We start from the raw sequence: 22,886 nt of genomic DNA on the forward strand, positions 1-22,886 counted from the left end.
AATGAATAACTGGAGTCCAATACAAACTTCTCTTTTTTTTCTTCAGTTTTTATTCAGTCAGTGTTTTCTTTATAAAATTACAAGTATTTTTGGATGGAAAAATATTATTAAGATTTATTGAAAGTTTGTAAGATATGTTTCATTTTCTGTAATCAACAAATGTTTATAAAATTATGTAGCACATCCTTCTTTGAGGAGGCTGTTCTCGACTTCAGAGATGCCGATGTACTGTTCCTTGTATTCTTTCATTTGACTTTCCTGTCTTGTCGGCCAGTATTCAATCCAAGTGTGCTCTCCCAAGATGTACTGCAGACTAAAACAACAGAAAAGTGAAGACATATATGACTTGGCGACACATGAATCATTTCCAGTATAAGGGTCAATGACAGAGGTGATAAAAACCATTGTATTAAATTGTGTTATGTAGCTTGATGCTAATTGTAGCTCTAATGCACCTGTTGTGCCAGGAGCTATATCTATTTTGTTAAAAGAATTCACATAAAGTCCCAAGAATACTTTTTTTGTTTCTTTTCTAGAAAGACTTCAGATAATAGGTGGATTAATGTATAGTGGGATGAGAGTGGTATTGATGGGCGAGCAATTCAATGCACAATATAGGCTAATAATCACAGGTCAAAACAATATAGGTCTTACAAAATGCTTCATAAGATATCATCCTCAGATTTAACCTGAAGCATGACCAAACTTGTGGCTTCAATTGTGATTATACTACAATTAAAATAATATTTTTATACATTTAAACATTTTATTCTTAATAGTTTTATGTTTGAGCTTATATATCTCCATATTAATTACAGTTAAGGGGTTAATTCAGAAAATGTGTTCTTTATAGATGTGCATTCAAGCCATTTTTTTCTAAACTATATTTCTCAATGCATCTCTTAAATAACAGAACAGAACTTTGAATAAATTGGAACAAAATTGGAGCTTCAATTCACTGAGACAAAAACAAGCTTGTACAGACTTTAAATACATAAAGCTCAGGCAAATCCTGTAATTTACAGACACAGAGTGGACACTTACGTTCCTCCGAGCCTTGGCAGGTCAGTGGATTTGCCCATGATGAGGTACGACTTGCCTTCTACAAATCCCAAATGTTCTCTGCAACTGGGACGACCCAAAAATGGTCTGACTCTCCCCTCAACATCCTCATCAGTGCCTACAGGACAGAACAGTGTTTAGGACACACTTTCACTGCAATTCAAATTGAATATGTATTTGAGAGAAAAAAAACTGCATTTAACAAGAATCAGACACATTTCATATGCATTTCATGATCTGTGGAGTAGCATGGAGAGAACATTGAACCGTACCTTCTTTCAGCACCTGGTCCACCTTCAAGTGATAGACGTCAGAGTCCTGTGCCAGATCCATCCCCACCACTGAGACTTTATAAACTGTCAAGCATACATGTTATATCGTTATCTACATGTAGAGCTGTAAGGCTCAGGTCAAACTTTTTAAAAGTGCATTCACACAAGGGTTTAAAGAGAGTGTTGAGTTAACAGCTCAGTGGAAGGGAGTATATTCAGTGAATAATAACATAGATTTGTGTCTGTTCTTCAGTTCACAAGTCAAATTTATGGTGTGTTTGCCATTTTTAGAGCATAACAGACATGGTCATTATAAAAAGAGCATCGGATAACATTGCATTAAATAGGATTTTTTCATTTTCTTCATTTTTTTGGTTTTGGCCGAATCTGATACCGGTTGTAGGTTTTTTTTATTTTATTTTTTAAAGCAAATGTATTGTTTATTTGCTCTATAACAGGCCAAACAGGCCTTAAAATTATATCTGTAGCCATTTGAAATTAGAGACAACAAAGATGCATGAGCAATTGTCTTTGATTTGAATTATGTTTGTATAATTTAATGCTTAAACAGCATCGCAGCGCTTATAAACAGGCATTATATGCATTATATACCAGGATTTATACATCCATTAACTTTGAAAAGAGCAGTGTCAAGAACTTTCTTTTTGCATTCCAATGAAAAAAGGAACATTAAGGATTAGAACAACATGAGGGCGTGTAAATAATAAAAACACATTTACCATAATCCATGCCAGCTTCACAGGCTTTAATCAAACGCTCCCCATCTTCAACATCATGTTTCTTCTGGTAACTGCAGTTTTCTGTGTTAAGAGAAGTTAACAGTTCATACTGTTCTTTTACCTCATTCACATTCAAGAGTAAATTATAACTGAATGTTTAACTCTTTTTCCAAGGGTTTAATCTAGATGTAGAGGAGATGATTTCATAACCTCAACCGCCTGTTCAGCTAATTAAAAGCCAGACTGTTTTAAGTTCTAAATTTAGTAAAGTGTTTTCTGACACTTTGACTAGCATTACAAGTGGACAGTATGGAATAAAAAAAAAAAAAGCTACAACGCTACAGGATGTGGTCTTATTGAGTTCTTAAGTGTGTGTGTGATAATACCTTCTGCGCACTGGCACATGTCTCCCTTGCACAGTCTGTATATAGCGGCATCTGCCCGCTTAGGGTGGAAGTACTTTTTACAGCGTGCATCTGGAAAAGAAACACATTCATGAGTTTAATTAATTTAATGAAATGCAAATGCAAATTTGACCAGGTGTGACATAGTCAGGTGCGACTTATTTCCTGGAAAATGTGTTAATATTGTTACAATATTTGCTGAGAAAACGTCCAAATGAAGATTATTCAAAGGCATTACTGAGGCAGATGATTAAATCATTGAATGTTCAGGATATGGAACTGAGAAATAAACGTCCATGTTAATTTGAGAGCTCCAGTTTAATTAAACAGAAGTGTGTGTGTGTGTGTGTGTGTTTATGCACGTGCAAAAAAAATAAAATAAAAAAAACCTTACCGGGTGAGTAATATTCATATATTGTGACAGCGGCAGGTTGAAGCAGACCCACATCAAGCATCTTGTGCATTCTGAAGGAAATTCTTTGTCTTTCTTTACGCAAAACCTAATAATACAAAAAACACAGCAAATGTGTGATTACATATATTGTGCACTGAAAGCAACAAATAGTTCACAATAAATATCCAATAATTTTTTTTATCTATAGCTACATTTACACTGCAAAGACAGTCGCTTTTCATATAGTTGTACATTCTCTTGTGCTTTAAAATATTGTGTGAAATATCAATATCATACTCATGAGTGAAATAATGAGCACTTTGGAACATCTGTCAGCCAATCAGAATCAAGAATTAAACAATTGCTTACTTACAGAAATATAAAAGCAAACCACATGGTTTTCAGGTCCAAAAATAAATAAATAAATGAGATGGAAATGATCAGGCAACACAGTCTGCTGAAATACCTTATCTAAGTAGAGGATGAGGGATCCTCGCTCTGACAGCATTTTGTCCATCTCAAATTTCTGAATGTATCTCTCCTTCCCCGTGGACAACTGAGGGCAAGAAAATGAGGAAAAAAATAGCAATACATGATATGATCAAATGTCCTGTCTGTAGATGTTTAATAGATTCCTCATCTATTTACATATAAGCTACTAGTACTGAGATGCTCCACAGATGGAATCATTTACACAAATATGAAGCATCACTGCATCAGTTTATCAGCGTAATACCTCTTCAAGATCTGTGGTTTCCACTTTAAATCCTGTCGGTATGCCAATGTCCAGAATTGTCATGGTGGCATCGGTTTTATCGCTTTTGTAGCTGTGAAGGACAGATCCAGAACAAATTTTTTTAACAGATTTTGTAGGTCTTCATTTTTCCTCCATCAACTGATTCTACATTTAAGGCTGCTTCCACACTAGAGCTTTTTAGTCTGCTTGAAGTCAGAATTATTATATTGTAGTATAAAACGGAGCTGCTTGTCTCTGAATTAACTTTCTTTGAAAAGCAAGTTATACATCTGCGTCAGAACGCAGTGAAGTTTGAGTCTCCGCTAGTGTACCGGTGGTAACCAGCTAATGCTAGTAATCGTGTTCATGACGCAAATGTACCGTGGTTGTGGGAAACAGTAGTGAACTCCGACCAAGCAAACAAACCAAGTGTGAAAAGAGCCTAAATGAGTACATGCTGATTAATTACAAATAAAAATGGTTCCTTGACATAAAAATAAATGTATTAGGAAATGTGTTCACATACAAGAAATCCATAGTGAGCTTGTAAGTTTCACTGGCTCCTTTTTGTTTTGCTAAAGGCAAAAAAAATTATAATAATTAACATAAAAATCCAACACACATGGGTATTTTGGAGATTGAATGAACTCTTTGTCAATCTTACTTTCAAAGTCTTGCTCCATTTTAACAGTCAGATCAAAGTGTGTGCAGTCAGACTTCTTCTCAACAGGTCTGGCGTAGTACAGCGTCAGAACCTGAAAAGAGCAGCACGTCTCAGATTAGATGTTCAAACACTTTAATCTTGCTGTTGACCGTATAAACGCTCATGAACACTCACTGAGAGAGTGGCTGTTCCAGTTCCTCTAGCCGTCACATTGAAGTCCTTGTTGATCTCCACCTGTTGAGTGAACACACGTACTCGAGTCAGCAGGATAATCAAATCCATGATGTAATGGAGATATCTGAAGATCTTATTGGAGAGGCTGCTCACTGCAGAGCCAGTGGGTGGAGCTTAACATCCAGCTCCCCATCTTTTGACATAAGGGGTGGAGCTTGAAGGTCCAGCCACACCCTAACTCTAACTTCAAGGCTGATTTATACTTCTGCGTCAGACCCACTCCAGAGCCTCTATACAGGTTAGTTTTTATTTATACTTCTGTGACGTTGTCCGCGTTGACGTGCAATTACACATGCAGAGGGAGCATGTGAAACTCGAGGGAGTTCTAGCAGACCAATCACAGCGCTTGCGGTCCGCGTAGAATTGGCATGTTGTTACGTTTTTGGAAAGGTGCACATCAGGGTACGCCGAAGGGTACACGTGCTACACACAGCCTACGACGTAGCTACGGCGTGAGTTCGACGCAGAAGCATAAATTGGGCTTCACCTTATTCCCTATACCTTAACCTACTAAGGTTAAGCTTCACCCAGTAGGTCCACATAGGTGGAGCTGGACTAGAGAAAGCTCCACCTGTTTTGTTGATAGAGGGCAAGCTGGACATCATTTGGCTCTGCAGTGAGCACCACTTGTTTTATTGACCAAACACAACACTATTGACATAGACAACTAAATTTGATAAATGACAAATTACATAACTATGATACAACAAAAACATCCGATTGACACATTTTGAAGCAGGTTGATGAGTTTAATCCTCACCTTGTCTGACCGTGTAAGATGCACATTGTCTTTTTTAATGGTATATTTGACAGGTTTGCTTCTTCCTGCTACTGACAGCTCCACGTCCAGATTGAAGTTTTGTCGGTCCTTCACCTGCGTGCGATAGTCTGCCACGGCCTGGAACACCATGATGGTCGCCTGGAAAGTGCAGAACAGCATTCAAAGACAAGATCTGCATCCGTTTATCACAGTCAGATGATGAGATGTTAGTGTACCTGTGTGGTGCCAGATCCACCATAATGAGACTGTTTTGAACGCAGCCAGTAAACTGCCTCTCCTGCTTTATCAAAGTCTTTGGCCTTCACAAGTGCCAGCACAGCATAGGCCGTCGCCTCCATTGAGTGATGATGCTGTCCAGCGACAGTCCAGGACGTACCGGCTGATTCAAACACAAAGCAGGAATAATAACAGGACTGTGTTCCTTTACTGTTATTGACACCAACAAGCAGCAATCATTACACTACAAAATTTGATAATTTTTACTAGTGCTGGGTGGTGTACCAGTTCATACTGAATATTTTTTTCTATAATATGAATTTTTAATATACTGCAATACACTGGTATGTTGCTTTAAAGGGATAGTTCACTTTGAAATAAATTTTTGATATGTTTTAGCTTACCTCAAGGGCATCCAAGATGTAGGTGTCTTTGTTTCCGCAGTAGTTTCAATTTTTATATTTTTAGGTCAAACCGTTCTTGTCTGTCAGTCATATAATGCAGGTCGATGGTCACTGTCTCAAAACACAAGCACAGAGTCCAAATTAAAACAATTCCCCATCGTCCAAATGAAACAATTCCCCATCGTAAGTACACATTGATGGCCTAAGACACGAAACGAGCGGTTTGTGTGAGAAAACGAACAGTATTTATATCGTTGTTATCTCTTGAAAACAGCACACGTCCAAATGATCTGACGGCGCGGGCGGGTATAGATATATACATAGATGTCGCCTTGGCTACTGCAGTTCATTGGAACGAAACCGTAGCCAAGGCGACATCTATGTATATATCTATACCCGCCCGCGCCGTCAGATCATTTGGACGTGTGCTGTTTTCAAGAGATAACAACGATATAAATACTGTTCGTTTTCTCACACAAACCGCTCGTTTCGTGTCTTAGGCCATCAATGTGTACTTACGATGGGGAATTGTTTCATTTGGACGATGGGGAATTGTTTTAATTTGGACTCTGTGCTTGTGTTTTGAGACAGTGACCATCGACCTGCATTATATGACTGACAGACAAGAACGGTTTGACCTAAAAATATCAAAATTGAAACTACTGCGGAAACAAAGACACATACATCTTGGATGCCCTTGAGGTAAGCTAAAACATATCAAAAATTTATTTCAAAGTGAACTATCCCTTTAACAACGTTGGGAACGCGGCACGACACTGTTTGAGAGGGTCTTTTCACTGTTGCACTGGTGATGCACAGCTGTGTGTGTTACTAAGCCTGATGGTGAAGATGGATAGGCTAAACTATATTAGATATATATATTTTATATTACAGTGTTTCCCATACATTGGTTCACAATATCAACACATCCTTTTGGAAAATATATTTGTGTTTGGCATTGTTGAATAAAGTCGAATTGAGTCAAAATGTGGCGCGGGTGTTTTTATATGAATGTACCTGAAGTGAACTGACAGTCTTTAGAAAAGTTTCGATGTTATTTTAATTTAATCTTTCTTTATTTTGCCTGATAAAGCAGCGTTTATAAGCGCTGCTGCTTTGTGTACAGGCCCAGCTCTAATTGTTCCAATATTTACATTTGGGTTTGGATTAGAATTGTTCCATGCTGTATAAAGCAAAACACTTTTTGATGACTTGTTACTGACCATCTCCTTTGGTGGAATGTTTCATCAAGATATCTTTATTGAGTTTGTCAGCATTGGCCATGGCGTAGGACGTCATCGCAACAGCGTAAGGATTGGTCAGTTTTGGAAGTCGACCTTCTAAGAATGCAACAGCCTTCCTGATACTTTCATGCAGACTCTATAAAAGAGTGTGAAAGAGGTTAAACCCAAGAGAAAAAAAAAAAATCAACTGTTAATTTAAAATTAAGTGTTTTTGATTAACAAAACAGTGGAAGAGCTGTACTTACACCAACTGATCCAGCACAGATCTCTCTGCCCTCTTGCATGGCAATCACAACAAAGGCCGTCAGAGAGGCATCGGCATCTAATCCTCGTACATCACCCTGGAATAAAGCACAAATAAACAGTATCACACAAATTTGTTTTCTAAAGGGAAATTTACACAACATAATTTTCAACAAAAAAATGGAAAACGTGTTTAGGCTGTTCATTTACACAACAATGTCATTTTGGGGGCCTGAAAAAGCAACATTTTTGAAAACGGGTTTCAAAGTGCAAGTTTTTGAAAACGATACTATCTCCGTGTAAACTACACAGATCTGTATGCGAAAAATGCGAAGGAAATTGTTTCGATTTTAGTACATTGTCATGTAAACGTGCCCTGAATCAGCAAATGCAGTCTGCTAAAATATTTTTTTACTAAGCCTATCAAACCAATCAGTGGACAACAATTGAATCCATGCAGAACTTTAACAAATGTATCTTGCTTTGGTCCATAATTCATTCAAGTGTATTACACAACCACAGTTTTATATTAAATAATTATCTTTAATATGCCTCCAGGGGCTCAGATTGTGCAAGCAGTATGCAAACTTATTAATTTAATTTTACACATAAATTGTAGTTAAGTTAATCAGTCATAGTTAAGGTTGGGTATCATTTGAATTTTAGCAATTCCAACTCTGATTCTGCTTATCGATTCCGATTCTTATCGATGCCCATTTTAGATTCCAATATGGTTAAAAAAAAATGAAGTCAAACATTTAGATATCAAACATAACGGCAACAGATATATTATTACTGTCACTTTAAGACCTAATGCATTTTCTTTCTCAACTGTTTTTATTCACTTGAGACATAACCTATTTTGACGTAATTTTGTGTATTTGTCTGTTCAAGCGCAAGAAGACACGAAAGAGAGCTTAATTCAGTATTCCTGCCCTATATGAGAGGCAGCTTTTTGTGTGCACGCTCTGGAAAGTGCGAGTTCGAGTGCGCACACAGAAATTGATAAGCGGAATAGAAATTTTGATTTTATCACAAGTATCCGATTCCTGACCTTAGGTCTCCGCCTCCAGAATTGAAATCGAGTTTCAATTCCCAAACCTAGTCATAGTGACATTCAACTTACCACCATCTCTCCATGAACTACAGCTGCGTCCTCTTTAAAGGAGCCGTCTGGCTGTTGTTTATGGAGGACCAGCCACTTGACGGCGCTGCAGAGCACGTCTTCTTTTATAGTAGCAAAGTTATAGGCCATGGAGAAGACTTTAGCCACATATGCTGTTAGCCTTTAATAGACAGAAACAAATGTAAATTAGTAACAAATAATAATTTGTTACTAATAATTATAAAATAATAAAATATGACGGAAGAAACTGGGCATGAAAATGCATAAAACAAATTAAATTGATTGAAATTAAAATACCATGTGCTGCTCGGCCTGTTTAACCAGGCTGCGTAGGATCCATCTTGTTTACGGTAACCCATTTGTAGTTGATAACCTAAATGCAAAATAAGTTAAAGAATTTTTTTTTTTTTTTTTATTATTTATTCTATGTTTTTCTTTTATTTCAAATCATAGTCAAATTCTTTATATATGTATCCTGCTGACCTGTGTTGATATGGTTAATGGCTTCACTACGGCGGTTCATGCCAACAGCCTCCCACTGATTGGTGCTGTCCAGATAATGAGTGGCAATGACAGGTAGAGTCATTTTGATCATGACCTGCTCTCCACATCCACTGGGCTGGACAATAAGGCGACCCATGAAGTCTCCACTGATGGCCTGCTCCACTGTCTGAGAGATCTCTTCACCTGGAAGGATGAAAGAGGAAATGTAGGCTAAGAATTCAGTTTTTGTTATCTTTGTTATGATGAGGTGAATTGATTGGATCATTGTGGTTTTGCTATTGGTTGATCTCAAGTGATTGACAGGTTGTCCTGCCCTCTTGCAAGTTCATTTGGTTAAAGATTACGAGGGCATATTCTTCAATGATCAGCATAAATCATTTTCAATAAATACTGCAATATTCCATAAAAAATAAGAAACAATATCAGGTCTATAAAACCCGTCAAAACTCTGTGAATCACAAAAAGCGTATTGGTGAGAACACTTGTTTAAACAGCATACACACACCTGGACATTTGACTGCACATCACATTTTTGACATTATTGATACTGCTTTCAATCGTAATGCAACGGACTGGTCTATGGGACATAAATTAAGCCTTTAAATAAAAGGGATATTGGGCTGTTTACACTGTCATATGCAAAAGAGCCTGCATAGTGACAGGAAATAGAAATGAACATAAAAAAAACTGCCTAGTGCCTCACTTACACAACACTGACAGTGGACTTGCGCTCAGGATTAGAGCGGCTACGGACGAATTCTTTCTACACACACACACAATATGACTTCACTCTCGTGATTAAAAAAACTTAATTTAACATATTAATAACACTTTTTTAATAGCCCACTTAAAGTGTTTATTACAAATAAATTACTAAATTCTAAAAATGAATAGATGTAAATTAACCAAAATTTGCATTGAATTTACAATCCTGTGCCGCACCCCTACTTCCCTCGCTCCTGGAATAATGGGTAAATTGTGCGATCCTGACACTCAGTAGGCTATGCCTACATGTGCAGTAAACATTTTGTCATTGGTAAGTCAAATATCCAAATGTCAGTTTTACATAGCTAAGCTATACTGTCACCGATTATGTTCCCCTCCAGTGGACGTGGTTCTCAGAGTAATATGACAAGTTGCGCTCTGTCTCAATTACCTGTATCCACTTTTGTGTCTTTAAACGCTCTTGTTTTTGGGTCCACAGCTTATAAAAACTTAGTTCTGGGGTTTTTAGCTTGTTTGTTGTACATCCTGTCACATAGCAGCTTTTAGACATTGTTCTGTTTTTTTGTTATAAGTCAGAAATGTCAAGGAGGCAGCTTCACCCAATACAAAGTTAATGAAGAGGGTTGGATTGTTCTCCCCATCCTTCCCTCGGCACAGCCCATTCATTCGGTTTGCCTTAAAAGGATGAGCATATCAGAACAAGGTCCTCCCTTTTGGGTTGTCCCTGTCTCCACAAAGGAAGCGGAGGCCCGTTAAAGGAAGTGGGCATTCGCATACTCACCTACCTCAACGACTGGCTGATTTTAGCTCAGTCTTGGGAGTTGGTATGCGAATACAGTAACCTGGTCCTTCAGCCCCTAGCCTGACTGGGACCTTGGGTCAACTGGGAAAAGAGCAAGCTCTCCCCTGCATCTCTTTTCTTTCCCAAGACCGTGCTCTGTCAATTCTGAACTGCTTGAAACTCTTCAAGTGCAACACAGCGTTTCCACTGAAATATTTTTAGAGGCTCCTGGGGCATATGGCATCCTCAGCCGCGTTCATGCTGCTGGGGTTGATGCATATCAGACCGCTACAGCATTATTGGATGTGCTATTGGCCTTCAGGAGGCTTCAGGGCAAGCACCTGTTGATCCGGACAGACAACACAGCGACAGCGAAGTATATAAATCGCCAGGGTGGAATCCGCTCTCATCGCATGTCACAACTCGCCCGCCATCTCCTCCTCTGGAGTCATTCACATCCTGGGCAACCTCAATCACTCAGCTGATGCGCTCTAGCGGCAGGTCTCGCACCGAGGAGAATGGAAACTCCATCCTCAGGTGGTGCAGCAGTTCGCCTCCCAGGAATCCACCTATTGTGGCACGTATGCACTAGTGCACAGCTGGCCCCAGGGCCTTTGCAAATATGCGTTTCCCCCAGTGAGACTCATTGCACAGACTCTGCGCAAGATTAGGGTAGGATGAAGAATAAGTTCTAATGTTTGTGCCCTATTGGCCCAATCAGACTTGGCTCTCAGACCTCACACTCAAGGACCTTTTTTCTCAGGGATAGGGCACAATCTGGAAGGGACGAGGAGGGATTCAGAGGCATATCACCAGAAGTGATAGATACCATCACTCAGGCCAGAGTCCCCTCTACTAGGCGGCGTATGCCTTGAGGTTCTGCATTTTCACTATGTGGCGCATCTTTGAGTTAAAGACCCACGGAGTCAGACACGGTCGGGTCTGTGCTCTCTTTCCTACGACAGGGCCTCGAGAGGTACCTGTCCGCCTCCTCCACCTTAAAGGTGTATGAAAGTGACAAAAGTGAAGTGACGTGTAACCAAGTATGGTGTCCCATACTCGGAATTTGTGCTCTGCAGTTTACCCACACACACAGCCCTGGGCAGCCATTTTTTCTGAGGTGCCCGGGAAGCGATTGGTTAGGCGACATGCTCAAGGGCACCTCAGTTGTGGGTAATGAGAGTGGAAGAGAGCGCTGTTCATTCACTGCCCCCACCTACATTTCCTGCAGGTACTGCACAACTGCAATACTATATTTGTTTGCTAAGCAGTGAACCATGACACTGTGGATGGCAGATCTTTGTGGAAGCATGACCTGATACTTAGATTCCTGAGAGGCGCACAGAGTTTGAATCCTCCAAAACCTCGCTTCATCCCCTCTTGGGATCTTTCTCTGGTCTTACAGGCCCTGCAGAAAGATCCGTTTGAGCCTTTGCTGTCAGTGTTGCTTGGTGCCCTTTCCATGAAGATGGCCCTCCAGATTGCGCTCACATCTCTCAAGAGGGTGGGAGACCTAAAAGCCCTGTCAGTTAGTGAATGGTGCCTGGAATTTGGGCCGGCTTATTTACAAGTTATCCTGAGACGCCGACCTGGATATGTGCCCAAAGTTCCCACTACTCCCTTCAGGGACCAAGCACTCCTGATGGGGGAATCCCACCCTTGTCTCTGGTGTGCGCCTTGCGTATCTACCTGGACTGAACACAGGATTTCAGACAATCTGAACAGCTCTTTGTCTGCTTCACAGGTCAGCAGAAGGGGAAAGCTGTCTCCAAACAGGTATTTGAATCCGTTTATTCTTCTACTGTTCGGTTTCCCTATCGGTGAACCTAGTGTTTTCCCCTGGACGGAGCTAGCTCCGTCACCACTCACTAGGGCAGGTATTCTCTAAACTAAACTATTGTGGTGAGCAGGACGAGGCAGAAAGCCGTGGGAGAACGGCGCGAAGCCGGTGGCGTGATTAATGATGAGCGACACCTGCGCAACGCACTGGTATCGTATTTCTCACGGAGGAGCGGAAGCATAAAGGAGGAGCAACGACAGTGAAGATCGAGAGAGGAACAGGCCTGGACTTATGTTGTGTTATGTTTGTTTTATTATATGTGACAGCAGTCGTCCGTGAGGGGCTGCAGTCTTTTACTTTTGTTTTGTCTTTGTTTATTTTATTATTAAAGTATAGGCGAGGTGGTGGCCTAGAGTGAGTTGCCGGGGGGACGGACGAACTCGCTGTCAGCCGCCTGGGTGCTGGAAGGGCGGCTGCCATCCGTGAGGGAGTGGAGGAGTCGCTGCCGTGGGCCGGAGCCTAATGTCGTCCGCCATGATGGGGAGGAGCAGGGAACGGGGGACTCCTGCCATCTGACCGAACCCGGAGGAGCCGTCGCCGTCCACCAGGCGGCGGAGGAGTGTCGAGCGGCCCACCGAGTGCTATCCAGCACCACAGCCAGGCACTGCGGAGAAGATCACACAGCTGGTGGAGGACCGGATGGCAGTGGTTGTGGGAACCGGACCAAGATTTAATTTATTTTTTCTCTCTCCCCTCTCTCCCTTCTGTCACTCCTCATGCTTCCGTCTCCTTTTCTCTCGCCTCGTCTATCCATACCCCTAGGTGCCGGGTGACGCGAGGCCGGTGGCATATTTAATGATGAGCGACACACCTGTCTCGTATCTCTCACGGCCCTCGACCTCGTCCTGCTCGCCACAGTAACCAATTGATTGTAGATAAAGGCTTCATTTCTCTTTAAACAAAACATGTATTAAACGTTTAAGAAATAATCATTAAACATTCATGAAAACGTCTTTTTCCTCACCAGTAATCGAGATGAAGGTGTTAGCAGGTGTGTCTGGAACCCGATCAGCTGGTGTTTCAGCTCTAACAACTAGAGGTTTCTCCCCTGTTCCAAATGGGATGAGAAACAGAGAAGAACAGAAAGACGAAAGAAGAGTAATGAGTTATCAGGATAGTCAGATTTTGTATTGTTTTGGTGAGTATTGAGCAAGAAGAGCAGTTGATTGTGATCTTGATTGGCAGGAACTATAATGGTATTCGTAGATGTTTTTGTCTTGACTGGATAGACATAAACTGACATTAATTCAATGATTTAATGATGAATTATAAAGTTTCCATGGTTCACAGTAAATCTTACCATCCTTAACAGGATTGAGCTCCACTTTTGGTCTGTGTAATGGAATCAGCACACCCTCAGACTGAGAGAGAGAAAGAGAGTTATCTACCCGTGGTGCTCTAGATAATCTATTCAAAATATGACAAACATCTATTGATTATTGTGAAACAAATGACCAAATCAAATTAAACAGAATTCCCGTCAGACGTACCACCACCTTCAGGGTCTTTCTCACTCCATCAGTGTGAACAGAATCATATGCTGCAGCTTTCACCTCAATCATGTGATTTCCCAGAGTCATGGGAATAATCACATATGAAACCGCTATGCTGGAGTCTTTGTCAACGTTTACTGTTGTTCTGTATTTGCCTTTCTTACTGGCAAAGCTGCAAACATTTTCTGCCTCCATAAACTCCACACGCACCTGGTGAAAAAAGGAGAGCGAGACACAAATCTCTTCAATATCTTTAGAGGATATAAACTTCCAAGTAAATCAAATAAGAAAAGTGTGATAGACATTTCTGTTTTAGCAATAATCAGTATCCTACACCTTTTTTTCAGTTTGAGTCACATAGAGCTTAAAATCTGAAATGACTCTCAGAATCCATGTATCCTGTCATTAGTAAATTATTTGACTGAAGCATAAATGGTTATTTCGATGCACGTGGTTTTAATGTATACCATAAATCTAAATGTATTTTTTTAATTTCAAACCAAATCTACCTTCTGCTTCCTTGGTGTGTAGTTGTGAATAATGGCCTTGATTTCCAGTTGTTCACCGCGCACAGCTGAATAAGGGATCTTGAGGTCAATGAATAAGCTCTTAAAAACGATCAGCTCCTCAGGTTCTGCCACACAGATGCCTTTGAGGAGGAACACAGACACACAGAAGGGTTTAAAGCAGCAGCTCCTGGATGATGATGATGATTATGATGATGATGAAGATGATGATGTTTTTCAGACCATGTATCCTGTGTTTGCAGCTTCATCTTACCAAGTGTTGGTGACAGACTGACGGCCAAGATCTGCCAAGTAGTAATAGAGTCTTTCAGGTAGATATCTTTTTCTTTGACTGGTGCTGGACTGGGATATGAGGAAATTACATTTAAAAATTAGACATTTTCAAGAAGTCTTCTAGGTTGTTTACCATTTAAATCTGTATCAGGCTAAAAGCTCCATAAGCCAGGCAGCCTAAAAGCTAGTGATGGGGACGAGACCGCCTATGCCGAGTCTTTGAAGGGTCGAGTCCTAGTCGAGACCGAGTCCGTTGGTTTTCAAATTCAGTCGAGTCCGAGTCAAGACCGAGTCTTTGAGGAAGCAAGTCCGAGTCGAGACCGAGTCTTTAGGAGTCGAGACCAAGACCATAAAAACATGTCAGTTTTCATATTCATGATTTAATATCACCCCAGTTAATGATCAACAGTCAGTTAGGCCTACAGACTAAGCTAGATTGGGAATTGTTTAGAAGAGCAGTCTTAACGTCTTAATATGGACTATGCTTTTACTATCATTAAAAAAATCCCTACCACATGCATCATCTTCTGCCTATTTTTCTAAACTGCTTCAACAGGGCTGCTCTGTCATCAACATGTTAAGCCAACCCTGACTTTTTTAATCATAGTTAGGACATGCAGAGTAAATTAAAATTTTCTAGTGGTATGTATTCTAGTGGACTAGTGATGGGGACGAGACCGCCTATGCCGAGTCCGAGTCAAGACCGAGTCTTTGAAGGAACACAAGTCAGAGTCGAGTCAGAGAAAGCAGAAATCGGTCTCGAGACCGGACTCGAGTACTACGTCACTACTAAAAGCATTATGTCTCACCAGGACAAGATTCAGGTGTTTTTGAAATGTAAGCAAATTAAATACTGTTGTCACACAATTTGTATTCTGCACTCCTTTCCATTATTTAGAATTTGTGTCTCCAGCTCTAATACTTCTCACTGGTCTTAAACCTACACCATAGTTGGTTTGCTATTAGACATTCCCATTACGGGTTTCCTATCAAAATTCATGAACGACACTAGTGGATGTCATTTCATGTTGTTGACGTCTAATCAGTTTTCTTGCATCTAAAAATATACATTCTAGTGGGGATCAGTGCATGAAATGCATAATATCAAAGATAATTAAGAAACAATGCATGCTCTTTGTTTTGTGAGTGAGACTTAATTTACAGCTTTTGTCTCCTACTCACCAATTCTCACATAGATCAATCTCTTCCCAAAGCCAACTCTCAGGGAACTGAGTACGTGACACGATCTCATCAGAGTCTGTATAATAGTCATCATCATCATCACCTGTTGTAACATAAAAAAACAATAACACGTCAGATAATGATAATCAAACAAATGACATTATTATTCTCTCTAATGACTATCCACTTTCATTATTATCCACAATTACTTCTTTCCAAATACCCAAGATTCAAAATATCAGTATTAATCACTGCCACTGGATTCATGCAAGCTGCTTTGAAACAATCTTTATTGTATAAAGCACTATTGACTTGACTTAAATGTGGAAAAATGGATATGACAGTTGTGAAAGTGCCACTTACAGTTGAGGGAACATCACTGTAAAGCCTTTACATTTTGAGACAGAGTACTGCACAAGATGGTAGAGCCATCTAGAAGCTTAAGGAATTGCAACAACCTTAATCAATTACTACTTACTGCGAGCCAGAATCATCTCCTCATCTTCTGTCTTCATGTGTTTGCGGGTTTTCATCTCTGTGCAGCATTGCAGGAAGGCCTTTGCGCACTCTGGCCCATCTACGATGTAGGTGACTCTTTGTTCACAGGTGTAGCCGAGTTTATTATCCCTCATCCCATCAAAGCAGCACTGCTTCAGTTCACCAGAGTATTGACCAGCTGAGAAGATCATGAACAATGAGGGGAGTAGGAGAACATGGTGAGAACTACTGGAGGGAAAGACGGAATTCCCTAAGGGAACGGGGCGGGGGGGACGGGGATAAAAAAAAAAAAAAAAAAAAAAAAACTTTTCTGATTTGAATGGCATGAGTAAAATCTGAGTAAATTCCAGTTCCTCACCCAGTGTACCAGTGATCTGCAGGAGACTCTCAGCTCTTCGTTTTCTCTTTTTAGGGACAGGACACTCGGGCACTAGAGGACAATTCATTTGAATAAATTAGCATATTGTACAAAATTATGTAAAAGAACCCAAGAGCAGCATTCATTAAACCTAATTGTATATAGATATTCCAAAAAACAGGTAACCAAGACACAAGGAACCAGACAACTCAAGTGGAAGTTATAGTACAACATTCAAGACCTGACCAAAGGATGCAACCCTTGGGAATCTCTGTTCAGTAAAAAAAAAAAAAAATGTTTTACTTATTCTGGTGTCGGTTCCTCCTGCAGTGTGTGACTCAAACATCAGACCTGCATCAGTGAAAACCCCCATACTCTCCCTTCCACCTCCTGCCGTACAGCCGGTGTCATGCTTCTCTATGACGTCCCAGATCTGAAGGTGCAAAAAAGACACCAGTTACATGCGGTTTAAATCACAGCTGATTGTGCCATGACGTCTGAAGAAGGTCCTTCACCTGAGTCTGAGTGAGTCTGTTCTTGTTAAGGACATGCACAGCCTTGTCAACCACCACCAGCCCAACTCTAGCTCCAGGATCTCCAGTTATCTGCAGCTTGACCTTATCTCCTGTGCCATAGGTATTCATCTTGCCCTTCACCTGAAGCTTGAGCTGTTAAAACAAGAGTCACTGAATCAGATCTAGTTGATTAGCATGTCAACTATTTCTTGTGATGGTTGACCCACCGTTCCCATGCACGTGTCCTTCACGTCGACCCAGACTGAATCAGACACCACCTCAGACGAGCCCACATGGTAATAAGCCACAAAGCGGAAGGACGGCACCATGTCTTTGGTTACAGGTAGAGACAGAGACACTAGAGATTGTCCTCTCCTCTTGAACCTGTCTGCTTGAACAATCTGACCTTTACTTAAGATCTGTAAATGAGGCAGATGAGTTAACAGTATTTATGATATTCATATGTTTTCAAACACAAGCTGTGGAAGTTAATCAAATATTGACTAAATAAAATTAATACATTTGTGGTGCAGCTTTATTTAGAAAATTTTATTTTTATTTTTGCACTTTGTACAGTTTCAAACACAAGCTGTGGTAGAAATAAAATATTGATGTAATTGATGCATTGATACTGGTACATTGGATGAATAACAAATAACCATAATCTTTACCATGTATGTGTAATCTTGATCTTTGACTCCTGGACTTTGTCCTGTGTTGAGATTGACTTTCATTTGATCACCGATCTGAAGCTCTGCAGAATCAATGCCGATGTGCAGGTAATTCTTGGAGTCTCCTTTGGGAATGTAAGCGAGAGCCGTCATCGTCTTCACTGCCTGCTGTCCATCTGTTAATTGTGGATCTTTGGTCTTTGCCTGAAATAAATGAATAAATAATATATTCCTGCTGATTCACAGCAACTACAAATAACTATAAACAAACAGCTTGTTCTACATTTATTCAATGCCTTACAGTGATCTCCAGTGTAGAAGATCCTCCTGGAGTGTTTACGGTTACTTTTGCAATACCATTGGCTGTTGTTTGACCTCTGACCCCTCCAGGACTGACCTCCACTTCCACTTTTTCAGCAGGAGTCTGGTCAGGATTTGTTACATAGACCTTTTATAAAACCAAGACCAAAAAAGAAAAAACCATCAGTCATCATCATGTCTATTAATATATCGTTAAAATGGTTCTTCAGTTCCTATAACCCTTCAGACAGTGGTTTATACCGAAATATCGAAGGGCATCCCAGGTTTGAAGAATTGTGGTGTTTTTTTGAAGTGGATGGTGTACGGTGACGTCACAATCTGAATGCCTCTCCTTTCTGCTTCCACCATTTCACTGCCTGAAACACACACACACACACACAGGATTAGCCTCTCATATACAATCACACACAGGCATGTAAACATACAGATGTACAGTATCTGTTGAGTCTTACCACTTTCTGTTAAAAGACTGACTGAAACATAGATTGATCGTCCAACCAGCTGCTTAATGTCTGGAAAGGTCTTAGTGATCATCTCCCTGCTCAGTTCTGCCTCACCTTCTCCTTCCCTAATCTATTCATATGAGAAATACATTGACATCAGTCTACAAGACAAGATAAAAATGTATTTAATGTTTTAAGTCACTCTTTAGGTGAAGAGAAATGAGATTGATCTCAGCTTGTAAACTGTTTAATGTCTCTCACCTGAGCTTTTTGCAGAGAGGCAGGAATACTTGTTTTCTTCTCACCGTCCATCACACCAAACATCACAAACGCATGTCCTTCCACCTTCTGTCCAAACAGGTACCTATAAAAGCACATACAATTTCTGCTGTAAAAACTGAACGGTGACGACACTGTCCCTGATCCACATCCACTTTCAACACAATGCATTTCAGTCATATTAAACAATACTGTATATCTGAGTTAAATAAAAATTTAGGCTACCTGATGCATTTTAAAAAGTTAACACAGGTTATGCATTCTGGATAATAAATGACTATAGTACTATATAAGTGTATTCATAAAATATTTGTTTGTTAGGTCATAATACCTAATGCAATAATTATCTGAAATGTTACCACATATTTTATAGTGTAGATCTATCGGGAAGTGACTGAAACAATACTACTGCCAGTAAATTAGAGAATAACCACAACTCGAAAAAATACACCCTTTGGAGACTAAGATAAATGTCTTCCCAAACAGTAGAGTGTCGGCCCACATCTGGACTGTGGTATCCACGTGTACTAGATGTGGACCGGATCTGGGCCGACACTATGTTGCTGTCTGGGTTAGTTGATTTGGAAGTTATACTACTGTACCTCAAACACACTGGAATCGCAGGACCAAGTTTTGGTTGCACATTGTACATTATTTCAGTTAACATAGAAATCTATTTTAAATCAGTGTGTTCACTTATCATAGATTTATTTTCAATACAATGAAGCAGAATATATTATGTCTTACTTGGCTTCAATGTCGACTGTCAGGCTCTCGTCACCCACATAGAAGAATGACTTACTGGGTTTTAATTTCACTTCAAATGTTGGAAGCACTATAAACCAAACCAGAGAAAAGACAAATAAATACATACATTATTTTAATTATCACATTTTTCCACAACATACAGTTTTCTGACACACATCTTACCATATTCTTTGACCTCAAAGTCAGCAGTAAATTCCTTCTGAGGGGTGTTGGCGAACCGTGTGACCACCTTCCAGATCCCAAGACTGAAAAATACAGAACACATGCAGAAACATCCAGATGTCTGATTTCATAACATCAAAACAGATGATAACAGATCATTAACATGGTTTTACTGCTGTTTTTATTGATAAATCATTATCCAGTATTGTCCTGAAGTACACACCATAGACCAGGGTTCCTCAATTAGTTTTTACCAAGAGCCAAATTCTTTCAACAATACATAGCCAAGGACCACTGACCTCAATGCTATGAAATGGAGTTGTTTTACAAATGTTATCAGTTTTATAGACGGTCGCGGTCTGCATGCACAAACCACACATTGGCTTTATGTTGTTGTCCATCCACTTTGGAATTGTCTATTTTTAGTCACTACTTTTCTTTTCCTCACAATTGCGATGCGTTCTCTGTCAGACTAAAGGCCCAGCTTTTAGTTTTTTTTTTTTTTTTTAATGATATTCAAACAATAAATACTGTTTTGGCACACAATTTAACAGTGACGCTGCTTTAGAATTATCAGCGATTTCACGCCAGCAACATGATTACAATGATGTTACACTGCCAGAAACATTTGACTTCAGCGCAGACCCTCGGATTTGTCTCTCGTGGGCCGCCTATTGAGAAACCCTAGCATAGACTGATAAAATGTGTGGTCCGTTCACTCAGGTTTAATATCTTCAGTCCTGTCAGCGTTTCACACACCTGGCAACCTCAGGAATGGCGTATTTTCCAGACTTCATCCCTTTCACTGGATATATCTTCTCTGATGACAAGGTGATGCCTTGTGGATTCTTAAGAAACAAAAATCAGTATCAACACTGTGTTTTCTGAGATCGTCAGTCACATGCTCATTACAGCTGATATGTCACAAATGAATGAATATGTGAATGTATGTGTATGTGTGAACCTATATAGGTGTGTACCATGATCTCCACCGTGACTCCAGACTGACTGAGTGGTTTCAGGTTGGGTGTCAGAACGAAAATTCTGAATTGAACTGAAAGAGAGATCAAAACAAAAAAATAAAATACTTTGTTTAAAAGTTTTAACTGCTTGTTATTTATTTTTAATTTTCATTCAGTGTGTAAAAAAAAATGATACCATAAACATTTACTATGCATTATTATAGCAACAAAAATCCAATAGGCTTGTAACGGCTGAATAAATGGTAAAATGAACTTTTTAACGGCATAGCTTATATTTCAACATATATTACACGTTTTTTTTTTAATTTAGCTTGAGATGGCTTGAGGCAAAATGCAATTTATAATCAATTGTCTGTGAACTTTCCAAAAAGCAAATGCAGCCATTTCGTGGAACAATCCAGAGGCCATTCACACTCCATCTGTCTGTCCTATATTTAATTGCAAACTACATGGTGTCATGCTGATGTAACAAATTTAAAGTTCACATTGTGTGTTAATTCACTCTATATTTTCCATGTTTTTAGCACTGAATCGTACTAAAAGCAAAATCTGAAATATAATTTCAGATTTTTTTTACCCTGATACACATAGCAATCAGTTTAATAATAAACATGATTATGTCATGCTTATGTATAAAGTGCACATTGTGCTTTATGTTTTCCAAGTTTTAGCTCTGAATCGTACCTGTGCTAGCAGGCGTGTAGATGGGCTTGTCTGTCTGTACAAATATATATCCAGACTGGAATGAGACCATGATCACTTTCTCCAGGGTTTTGGATGGAAACTGAGCTTGTAGATACACATACTGCTTCTCCAGAGGATCATCAGAGAACAAGTTCTGATCATCAGGGATCTAAAGAACAGAACATGAATTAGTCCTTTGCAAATTTTGATAAAAAAAAAAGTAACAATTTACAAACTGAATTGTACAAGTGTAGATGATGAATCACACACTTACACACAAGCAAAAAAAAAATTTGTCAAAGTGACATCACCTTTATATCTGTAAGGATCTGGTAATTGTTTTGTGCAGTCAGTGTCACTGTTTTGGACAGTATCTCCTTGTCTTTCTTTGGGTGGTTTTTCACTATGATCTTTACATCAAAAGATCCTCCAGCGTAATCCTGAGCCTCCACAAACACGTTCTCTGAGGAACCCACTCTCAGCAAATTAGGAGCTGACAGAACAAACCTGAGGAGATCAAATCACAGCGTTTGAAATCTTAAAATCTGATTTTTAGTAACTCTATGAGCAAACGGTGTGTTTAATACTCACAGCGGGTCACACAGTGTGAGGAGGGGTGAGGAGAGAAGAACAACAGTCAGACACAGCAGCTTCACCTCCATCATGTCTGTCTGTATGTGTGTGTTTGTGTGTGTGTGTGTGAACCTGCAGCAGCTCAGATTTATACCCACCTCCAAAGTCCAAGTCCAAAGTCAAAGTCCAAACTTCTCTCTCTCTCACTGACACCCCTGTTCCCATCATGGCTATTAGGCAACACGTTTGGGAAGGGGAGGATCTTGGAAAGATTTTCTTTGCAGGATTTCCAAAATTACGAAAGAAGCGCCAATAATTGCACTTAAAATATTGTGTTTATTAGTATTTGTGTGTAAGGGGAAAGTGTATTATCAAAATGTATTATGACGAAGCTGTGTCTCAATATCATTTGCATTTGTCAGTTACCATTATTTTATTTTTTAAAATGTTTACATGCATCCCTGCAAACTCAAACCAAAGAAATGACATACCCAGACTATTATGGTTGCAATCCATGAACCCTCTGAACTACAGGCATAATTGCCTCCCTTAAAGAACATACTTGGTAGATTGCATTCCAAAAGTCCCAAATAAAAATATTCATTAGATGACTGTACGTGTCAGCTGTACTGTCTGTCATTATGTGTTCATGGGTCTGAAATGCACTTTACTCATGTAACATAGATGCAACTACTGTGAAAAAAAGTATTTTTCAGTGTGTGTTGGCTTTCCTTTCTTCATAGAAAGCAGTAAAAACAGAGATGTGGTCAAGCTCTTAAAGAGTT

The 22,886-nt window shown here is 39.7% G+C and overlaps 1 protein-coding gene across 1 annotated transcript; it reads right to left on the reverse strand.

The window, feature by feature from the left end:
- Nucleotides 1-27: 27 nt before the first annotated feature.
- On the reverse strand, nucleotides 28-22,309 carry LOC311285807 (complement C3-like). The gene is made up of 41 exons (XM_084401606.1): nucleotides 22,120-22,309; nucleotides 21,840-22,035; nucleotides 21,529-21,697; nucleotides 20,842-20,915; nucleotides 20,621-20,709; nucleotides 19,862-19,944; nucleotides 19,679-19,766; nucleotides 18,914-19,016; nucleotides 18,662-18,782; nucleotides 18,450-18,565; nucleotides 18,190-18,336; nucleotides 17,889-18,092; nucleotides 17,445-17,636; nucleotides 17,218-17,370; nucleotides 17,006-17,135; nucleotides 16,703-16,774; nucleotides 16,325-16,522; nucleotides 15,847-15,949; nucleotides 14,645-14,733; nucleotides 14,374-14,513; nucleotides 13,862-14,074; nucleotides 13,672-13,732; nucleotides 13,336-13,419; nucleotides 9,004-9,207; nucleotides 8,818-8,893; nucleotides 8,521-8,680; nucleotides 7,397-7,492; nucleotides 7,131-7,287; nucleotides 5,503-5,666; nucleotides 5,267-5,425; nucleotides 4,447-4,506; nucleotides 4,273-4,363; nucleotides 4,135-4,183; nucleotides 3,609-3,699; nucleotides 3,339-3,428; nucleotides 2,873-2,978; nucleotides 2,461-2,550; nucleotides 2,075-2,155; nucleotides 1,335-1,418; nucleotides 1,045-1,180; nucleotides 28-313 (listed from the first exon to the last, which is right to left on the reverse strand). Exons 1-41 carry the CDS (start codon nucleotides 22,191-22,193, stop codon nucleotides 172-174), a joined length of 4,935 nt encoding a protein of 1,644 aa, XP_084257732.1. The 5' UTR covers nucleotides 22,194-22,309; the 3' UTR covers nucleotides 28-171.
- Between the last annotated feature and the right edge of the window lie 577 nt (nucleotides 22,310-22,886).

The sequence above is a fragment of the Rutilus rutilus genome (genome assembly GCF_951802725.1).
Source record: "Rutilus rutilus genome assembly, chromosome: 2".
In the NCBI taxonomy this organism is placed as follows: domain Eukaryota; kingdom Metazoa; phylum Chordata; class Actinopteri; order Cypriniformes; family Leuciscidae; genus Rutilus; species Rutilus rutilus.